The 10,095-nt window shown below is 40.1% G+C and overlaps 1 protein-coding gene across 1 annotated transcript in view; it reads left to right on the top strand.

Annotated features, from left to right (window-relative positions):
* Positions 1-467: 467 nt before the first annotated feature.
* LOC104284109 (myocyte-specific enhancer factor 2C-like) overlaps positions 468-10,095 on the top strand; it is a gene marked incomplete at its 5' end in the record, with an annotated part of 17,693 nt that continues 8,065 nt past the window's right edge. The window contains 4 exon segments of the mRNA XM_009882396.1: positions 468-640; positions 1,902-1,925; positions 2,815-2,942; positions 3,830-3,967. Of these exon segments, the coding sequence (XP_009880698.1) occupies positions 468-640; positions 1,902-1,925; positions 2,815-2,942; positions 3,830-3,967 (463 nt within the window).

Here is a 10,095-nt window from a genome sequence, read left to right on the forward strand (position 1 = left end):
TATAGCAATAAGTATAAGCAAGAGCCTCTCTGCATACCCTTCCTTGGTATTAACTATAAACATCAGACCTTATCTGCTAGAAGCAGGCACTGTCTGAAAAATATGCCATTAATTTCAGAGAGTGCTGTTATTTAGAAGAGGCTTAACTGAAAAGTAAAATTACTGAAAAGAAAATTGGTTCTGTTTTACCTCAAACCAGGACACATTTTATATAATATAATACAATAAATAGAGTCATATAATCAAGTTAAAATTCAGCATATTAGTGAAACATCTGCCATGAAGGAAAGCATTTTAAGACCAGTTGTTCCAAATATGGCATGAGTTGTATTTTCCTATATAGATACATTACTTGATACATGTATTTGAATTTTTTATTTGACATTTTTCATGTTCAGTCTTAAGAAATACCTTTGAGTTTATGACTCTTCTGTCTTTTTTTTTCTTTTATCTTTTTTTTTAAACAGGAAATCGGTATGGCAACCCCCACAACTCACCAGGTCTGCTGGTCTCACCTGGCAACTTGATTAAGAATATGCAATCAAAATCTCTGCCCCCAATGACTTTGGGAATGAACAACTGTAAACCAGATCTCAGAGTGCTTATTCTACCTGGCAGCAAAAATACAATGCCATCAGTGGTAATGTACTCTCAAAGCTTTTTTTTCCCCTTTCATATAAGAAACATTTAAGAATTTCAAGGCCTGCTAAACCTACTAAAATAAATAGAAAAACATTCCATATTCTTGCTTACTTATTCTTTCTATCTGGTCTTAAGGCCTGACATTTTGCAGAGCCTATTTGATTGCTTTTATGAAGTCATTTTTACTTCTTTTTCTATTGAGTTACAAAATGGGAACTGTGTCCTGCACGGTCTAAACTTGTGAATGCTCCTCCTAGTAGCTAGAAGAGTCTTTCCTAGATTTGTTATAAAGACTGAATTCAACCCTAAGGATTATTAATACACTATATTTTTCTTAAATATTTAGCCACACAGACTCTTAGAAGATGGCAGATTAACTACAAATAAATTAATCTAAATTCTATTGCACTGATCTCCAAAGGCCAAATTTTATAATGATGAGAGGTAGTAAATAGAGCAAGACAAAATGGGGCATCAGATTCCTGTATCTCTTGCCAGGATTGAAAAAATGTAAGCAGAGTAGTATGATAGAAGGTTGAATCATTAAAGTGTCATGTGAGCATCTTTCAGTTCCCTATTAAAAGTGGTTACAAGTAAAGTTGTTGATTAGTGGTTGCAAGTAAGTCTTTGATGAGTGATTAACCATTAAAAGTGAAGTTCATTAAAAAAAAATTATGGTTAACTTAAGTGATGTTATAACCACATTTATCCATTATTTAACAGACACACTATTAAAACAACTTCCAAGTTGGCTACTTGAACTTGATACATTATAAATTAACTTTTAATATCTAACTAAACCTCCCATAAATGTGATGGTGTCTTCTAAGAGGATAAGTAATAAATAGTCTCCTACAGGGCTATACTCAAAGTCAACCAAGGCAGTGACAAGCTGCCTTCATTAAACGATTTATTTGAAGGTCCTTAAAAACTGATACTTTCCAAGGGATTCTGTGAATTGTCAGGTCTCCTGAAACCAGGTATAGCAACACTATCTGCAACCACTGCAGCTGTGGGAGAAATAATTCTAAGACAAAGAGTTGTGCTGAAAACTGCATAGATTGTGTTCACAGTTGAGACAAACATCTAATTAAAAGAACAAAGAACAGATCTGTGAACTGTTATTTTTCAAAGCTATACTCAGAAAATATTTAATTTGCTACCCCTATCAGATGAAGCTGTTCATTAGACTAGAAAATCTGCACCCTGATAAATATAAACATTCACCAATTTTTAATGCTCCTTTACTATGCTCTCAGTCTGAGGATGTTGATCTGCCTTTGGTAAGTGGTAGTGACCTTCATCTTAATAACAGGGGGGAAAAAGTTCTTTTGTCTGATTGATATTTCTGTGGAAGTGATGGTTGAAATAAAATAGAAAATTTTACCATTACTATATTATAAACAAAAGAATCATAATTTTTGAAATCTAGCAATATAGAAGACAAAGATGCACTTTTTGCACATATTCAAATTATGCATGTTAAAATAAAGCTTTCCTGTTGTTGGAGCTTGGAGTTTTGCTAGTGTGCAATCTTGTGTTCTTGAAGATGACACAGCCTTTTAAAATTTTTTGGTGGCTCTCTGGATGTTTTTTCCTGCCACTCACAGGACTGGAATTCTCGAATGCAATTTTTACAGTATAGCATCTAGTGCCTCAGTGTTAAAGATAAATGTGTAACTGCTTTGCTACCTAATACTCCTTGAAGTTTGTTTTGCTATTACAAAAAGCAAAGTAGGCAGAGCACCATCTACTGCTATAAAGGGTTCAGTATTCAGTTCTATTGGGGTGCCACTCACTGAATTAAGCATAAAATCCATTAATGCTTTCTTGTGTTTTCATTTGAATGAAATGCAAAACGATAGGAATAGCATTTACATATTTTATCAGTTTTTCACATGGTCTGTTTTTCTACCCACAATAAAAGCAATCTTACTTGTTACTAGTTCAGTTACCCAGAACATACTGATGTAATGGGTTACTATGGTGATAACTGGTCTCTTGAAGGATTGTAAATGATAGAGTTGACAGAGTTCATGAAAGCCACATGTTAAATGATTAATTTCTAGAAATTTGTATCAGCTTGTATTTCTTATGCACAAAGCACACCCAGAACACATTTAACTGACTTAAAGCTAGTCAATAATATGTTTATTTTACTTACTTTAAAAGAATCAGAGGATAAATAACTCTCAGTCTGCTCAGTCATTGGCTACTCCAGTGGTTTCCATAGCAACTCCTACTCTACCAGGGCAAGGGATGGGAGAATACCCATCAGCCATCTCAACAACATATGGTACTGCAAAGTATCAGTGCAAGATGTAAAAGGTGGGGGAGGGAACAAGATGCTGATAAATGTCTATCTCAGTAGTAATGAATTAGCTAGCGATTGCTGGGCCAAACTGAAAAATTCATAGTTGATATGCTTTCACACTTCATTTACTTATTCTGTATCTGTCACTGACTAGAGACATATCTATTTAAAAACTTTTTGTTTGAATGGAAAACTGCTTGGATAGCTTTCTTCTATTGGCTTTAATAAGAAATATAACTTAAAAGAGACTTCTTAATTCTCTTAATACAACAGATAATTTCACCTAGGTCTTGAATGCACCTTCCTAAAGTCATAAGGGTTGTGGGAGCAAGTGGTTTCACTGGTTTCAAATGGAGTTCAATAAGTTTGTGGGCTATTACATAGTTACCTAGAAGGGACTAAAAATGAAGCCCCAAGACATGCTTTCCAGTTCCCATGCACATTGCTACTGTATAGAACATGTTAGTATACATATCAGATGCTTTTAGAGAAGATATACATTGTTCAGACACAGGTTGCCTACTAGGTTCTGTGAGGAAGACCATAAATGAAATATTATGATGTTTTTCTAGTCTTTGGCTCTGTGAAAATGCATATATAGCTATGATGGACATACAGGCTAAGAATACTTTTGATGTTTCAGATACAGAAAAGCCCTGGTAAATTACAAAGTAATTATTAGTGCATTATTTGCTCCCAAATGAATGAGTTGACTGAAGAGTAGAGTTTGTTTTTTCTTGTGCAACTTAATATGATTGGTGTAATTAAAATTAAAAGGCGTATTAAGTGATGTGCAAATTATGATAATAGTTATTGTTTAATTCCTATCTCCTTAATTCTCTTTTAATTATTTTCTTTTCTGTTTTCAAATCTAGAATATTCTCTGAGTAGTGCAGATACATCATCTCTCTCTGGGTTTAATACAGCCAATGCTCTTCATCTGGGTTCTGTGACTAGCTGGCAACAGTAACACCTACATAATATACCACCATCTTCCCTCAGTCAATTGGGGTAAGCAGTGTTTATTTAATGTTCTACAGTGACTTCTATATCCCCAGTAGCCCCAAATCTGGAATATATCAAGATAACATCAGCAAATATTTACTGTGTATAACAGCTCCATTTCCAAAAACTGAAACTACATATTGCATTAAAAGCTTTTCAGGTAGCTAAAAAGAAATATTCTCTGTCCCTGACATTTTCTCAGTAGTAAAGATTACTGCTCATGTTTTGCTCTTTATTTCTTTAAATAGCATTTTATTTCACCACTAAAGACAAAACTAAACACTGTTGCTTTATTTTGCCCTTTACTACTTTTATTTGCTACTATATTTATTTGTTACTATAGCACAAACTTTTAAAAAACTTGAAAATTTTCTAATTATTTTTAATCAGTGACATAATGATTTGATTTTAGATTAAGCCTTAACCTTCTATAATAATCATATGCCCCCATCTGCTCAGCTGTGACATGCAAATTTCATTTCTTTCAAAATGTTTTATACAAGCAAGTAACATAATTAGGCCTGAGAACCCAGCAGCCCATAAAACGTTGTGATTTGCCTAGGAGGAGGAGGACAGCCCTTTAGTGGCTAATTTCAAAATATTTCTTCAAGACTGGTGAAGCATACTGAAAAATTATTTCAGTATTTTTTGAAGTGTGAAAATATACACAAGGAAATCACCTGAGTTATTGAAAAAGTAGTCTATTGGCTAATCCAAATTAAGTTCAAGAGTATGACTTTTCAAAAATCCTAGTATCTGCAGTTACTATTGAGTAAGATCCTAAGAATTCAACAACACTCCACACTTAACCTAAGGTCTGGCCAGACATGTTTGAATTTAAAAAGTTTTCATTGTAAAAGTACAAGCTGAAAGCAACTAGAGTATATTTGAGTATCACTTTAATTCACAAGCATTAGAATATTAAACAAATTTTTTTCAGAAAGAGGTATTGTGCACGTGCACTAATTTTTTTACAAGACAGTTGCTATAATCTGAAAGTATTTAATGCAATAAAACTTCAGAACTTTCCTTCTAATTTTTCTGACACACTTTGTAACTTACTGTAAGTTCATTACCATGTACAAATGGTTTGGGTTTTTTAAAGGACAGGTATAAAAATTTTTTAGAGGACACATGCAATTTTTGAACCCCACTTCTATATAAATAAGCATATATGATGAGGGGAGAGCAGTGGACATTGTCTACCTCGACTTCATCAAGGCTTTTGACGCTGTAACCTTTAACATCCTCATAGGTAAGCTTAGGAAGTGTGGGTTAGATGAGTGGACAGTGAGGTGGATTGAAAACTGGCTGAATGGCAGAGCTCAGAGGGTTGTGATCAGCAGCGCAGAGTCTAGTTGGAGGCCTGTAACTAGAGGCGTTCCCCAGGGATAAGTACTGGGTCCAGTCCTGTTCATCAATGAACTGGATGAGGGGACAGAGTGTACCCTCAGCAAGTTTGCTGATGACACAAAACTGGGAGGAGTGGCTGACACACCAGAAGGCTGTGCCGCCATACAGCAAGACCTGGACAGGCTGGAGAGCTGGGCGGAGAGGAACCTAATGAAGTTCAACAAGGACAAGTGTGGGGTCTTGCACCTAGGGAGGAATAACCCTATCCACCGGTATGGGTTAGGGGTTGACCTGCTGGAGAGCAGCTCTGTGGAAAGGGACCTGGGAGTCCTGGTGGACAGCAAGTTGACCATGAGCTAGCAATGTACCCTTGTGGCCAAGAAGGCCTATGGCATCCTGGTGTGCATTCAAAAGAGCATGGCCAGCAGGTCGAGGGAGGTTTTCCTCCCCCTCTACTCTGCCCTGGTGAGGCCGCATCTGGAGTACTGTGTCCAGATCTGGGCTCCCCAGTTCAAGAAGGACAGGGAACTGCTGGAGAGGGTCCAGCAAAGGGCTACAAAGATGGTTAGGGGACTGGAGCACCTCTCTTATGAAGAAAGACTGAGGGACTTGGGTCTTTTTAGTCTAGAGAAAAGACGACTGAGAGGGGATCTTATTAATGCTTATAACTACTTAAAGGGAGGGTGCCAGGGGGATGGGAACAGTCTTTTTTCAATGGTGCCCTGTGATACAACAAGAGGTAATGGGCACAAACTTGAACATAGGAAGTTCCATCTAAACATGAGGAGGAACTTCTTTAGTTTGAGGGTGGCAGGTCTCTCAAGGACTGGCCCAAACAGTGAAGACAGAAGCAAAGAAGGCATTCAGCAACTCCACCTTCTCTGCATCATCTGTCACCACAGCACCTGTCTTGTTCAACAGCGGGCCCACATTTTCCCTGGTTTTTCTTTTGCCTCCTCTATATTTAAAGAAACCCTTCCTATTGGCCTTGATATCCCTTGCTAGATTCAATTCCAAGGTTGCCTTGGCTTTCCTTGTTTTGTTCCTGCATACCCTGCCAGCATTCTTATACTCTTCCCAAGCGGTCAGCCCAACTTGGCCTTAATAGTTAACAAAAGCAAAAAATTATGTATTTGCCAACAAAAGTCCAACATTTGCTACAGTGAGGGATATTAATCACTAACTCTGTGGCTTATGAAAGGGTTTGCTGCAAATTTTGACAAACTTGTCACTATAGGAAAGAGGGGTAAGAAAGTGTCCTAGTTTGAGGTAAAACAGGACCAGTTTCATTCAGTAACTTTGCTTCTTAGCTGGGCCTCTCTAACTACTGAAATTAACAGCATATTGGGCAGACAATGTTCACTCTCTCAGACCTATGTTTATAGTTGATGCCAAGGCATGGTATGCAGAGAGGCTCTTGCTTATACTTATTGCTATAACAACCAAGGCCAACCAACTTTATTTGCCCTGTTGGAAGGTTGGAAGCAGAAAAGCATAGTGGGGTCCCACCTGTGGGGAGAAGCAGACAGGACAGGTGACCCAAAACTGACCAACAGGGTATTCCATCCCATCTGCCTCATGCTCAGTATAAAAGCTGAGGGATCAAAGGGTCAGCCCTCTTTCTGCAATGGCCGGCTTCCAAGGAGGACTCTGTCTGTTCATCTGCCTTTGATCCCAATCCTGAATCCAGATCTGGAATCCAGTTCCTGTCCGTCACTCCTGTCAGTCTGGGACTTCCCTAGTGGCAGCTGGTGACCTGATCATCATCCTGGGAGCCTGATACGCTTTTGTATAGATTTTATTATTTTATTTTTATTTTATTATTGATATTTCCTTGAAGTGTTTAGTTCCTTCTAACCTCATAAGTCTCTTTTTCCTCCTCTGCCCCTCTCTTTGAAGAGAGGTAGAGGGGAGCATCTGTCGGTCCCATCTGGGGTCCCCCAGGTCCCCAGTAGCCGATTTGGCTTAAACCACAACAGAAAGCAATTGGAGATAGAGCATCTTGTTTTCTCCATCATCTAACAAGATTAATCTGTTATTTTACATGGCAATAAGTAGTGATAAAAACAGTTGGTATCATTCAATAATGAAGCCATATAGTTTCAAGTATAAATGTGTAAAGAATCCAAAAAACATTTTGCCTTTTGTCGAGGATTGAGTCAGACTGGGCACTGAAACGAACGACAGATGCTCTCTGACCTCTCTCCCTTCAGAGAAGTGAGAGGATCTCCCTTCAGGGACAGGAGGGAGAGAGAGAGACTTATGAGTTTAAAAGAAATCTGAAGTACTTTAATGAAATATTAATAATAAAAAGAAAAGATAATATTATAAAAATAAAATAATTAAATATGTACAATATATACAAAACCAGTATCAAGCTCCCAGGATGATAATCACGTTACCAGCAGGCACTGGGAAATTCCCAGACTGGACTCAGCGATGAGCGGGAGCTGGATTCCAGATCTGGATTCAGGAACACATGGATCAGGATCAAAAGCAGATGAACAGAGAGAGTCCTCCTCAGATGCCGGCCACTGAAGAAAGAGGGCTGATCCTTTGATCCGTCAGCTTTTATCCTGAGCATGAGGCAGATGGGATGGGAGTTGGTCAGTTCTGGGTCAACTGTCCTGTCTGCTCCTCTCCGCAGGTGTGACCCTTCTATGCTTTTCCACTTCCAACCCTCCAATGGAGCAAATAACAAAGTTAGCTGCCTTGGGTGTTATAGCAGTAAGTATAAGCAAGAGCCTCTCTGCATACCATTCCTTGGCATCAACTATAAACATTGGTCTTATCACTCTGAGCACGAACATTGTCTGCACAATATGCTGTTAATTTCAGTAGTTAAAAGAGGCCCAGTTAAGAAGCAAAGTTACTGAATAAAATTGGTCCTGTTTTACCTCAAACCAGGACACTGTTTATAGAAGAGGCTTAGATAAAAAGTAAAATTACTGAACAGAAAATTGGGGGTGTTCTACCTCACACCAAGACACCTTTCATGAAAGTTATAGTAGATGTTGCCCAAGTAAAGCTCAACTCCAGCAATGAGATATCAGAAAAAGTGGAATATTTCAATAAATGGAAATGACCACGTCTAAACTTACCAATTTCTCCTACATGTTTAAAATATAATTCCAAATAGTCTTCACCATCTACCCCCCAGCAGTGGCCAGTGCCTCCACCCAGACAGAGCTGCTGAAGGGAGACATTGCAGTGCAGACTTCAGACAGCAGGAGGTGCCTAGACCTTTATCCTGGGGCAGGAATAGGCAGCACACCTGCCTGCAAAAAGTGTACTCAGGTGGAAGACATCCGGCAGCAGGTGACTGAGCTGCAGGAAGCAGTGAGGAGGCTGTGTAGCATCATGGAGGCTGAGAAGGAGATGGATTGCTGGTTCCAAGTGCAGTCTGCAGTGGACCCACAGCCCACGACCAAACAGTCAAAAACTCCCCCACCGGCACACAAGAGAGGGGGGCCAGTAACACAGAAGACTGGAGGCTTGTGACAGCAAGGACCAACAGGAGGAAAAGACTTACCCCAAAGCCTGAGGTGCCCTTGCAGAACCACTTCACTGCTCTGCAGACTGAAGAGGGAAGACCAACTGCATCAGGAGAGATGCTGGAACTGATGAAGGCAACCCGATCTGCTCCCCAGTGCAAGAAAAGATGATGGGTCATACTAGTAGGTGACTCTCTTCTGAGAGGTACAGAGGCACCCATTTGCCAACCTGATGCACTCTCTAGGGAGGTGTGCTGCTTACCAAGGGCTCGTATCAGGGATGTCACTGAGAGACTACCAAACCTCATCCAGTCCACTGACTATTATCCGCTGTTGTTGTTTCACATGTGCACCAGTGATACAGCCAGAAGCAGCCTGAGGACTATCAAGGATTACAGAGCCCTGGGAGGACAAATCAGGGACTCTGGGGTGCAGGTAGTTTTTTCATCATCCTCCTGGTCAAAGGGAATGGGTTTGATAGGGCCAGACGAATCTGGCAAATCAACAAATGGTTACAGGACTGGTGCCACAGCTGAGGGTTTGGCTTCTTAGACCATGGGACTTGCTTTGAGAAACCAGGTCAGGTGCCCGACAAATTTGGTGGCCTTCTGCAAGTGTTACAGGTGGATAAGGGGAGAGCAACTGATATCATCCGCTTGTGCAAGGCATTTGACACTGTCCGACACGATATTCTGGTCTCTAAATTGGAGAGACATGAATTTGACTGATGGACCACTTGGTGGATAAGGAACTGGCTAAATAGTTGCACTCAAAGGGTTGTAAACAACGGCTCCATGTCCAAGTGGCGACCAGTGACAAGTGGTGTTCCTCAGGGGTCAGTACTGGGACCGGTACTATTTAATATGTTTGTTGGCAACATGGACAGTGGGACTGAGTGTACCCTCAGCAAGTTTGACAATGACACCCAGCTGTGTGGAGTGGTCAACACACTGAAGGGAAGGGATGCCATCCAGAGGGACCTGGACAGGCTTGAGAGGTGGGCCCATGCAAACCTCATGAAGTTCAACAAGGTCAAGTGCAAGGTCCTGCACGTGGGCTGGGGCAATCCCAAGCACAAATACAGGCTGGGCAGAGAACGGATTGAGAACAGCCCTGAGGAGAAGGAATTGGGGGTGTTGGCTGATGAGAAGCTCAACATGAGCTGGCAATCACAGAATCACAGAATTTTCAGAGTTGGAAGGGACCTCTAGAGATCATCTAGTCCAACTCCCCTGCTAAAGCAGGATTGCCTAGAGCACATTACTCAGGACTGCATCCAGGCGGGCT

Source organism: Charadrius vociferus, unplaced genomic scaffold (assembly GCF_000708025.1).
Source record: "Charadrius vociferus isolate BGI_N301 unplaced genomic scaffold, ASM70802v2 scaffold1033, whole genome shotgun sequence".
NCBI classification, from domain to species: domain Eukaryota; kingdom Metazoa; phylum Chordata; class Aves; order Charadriiformes; family Charadriidae; genus Charadrius; species Charadrius vociferus.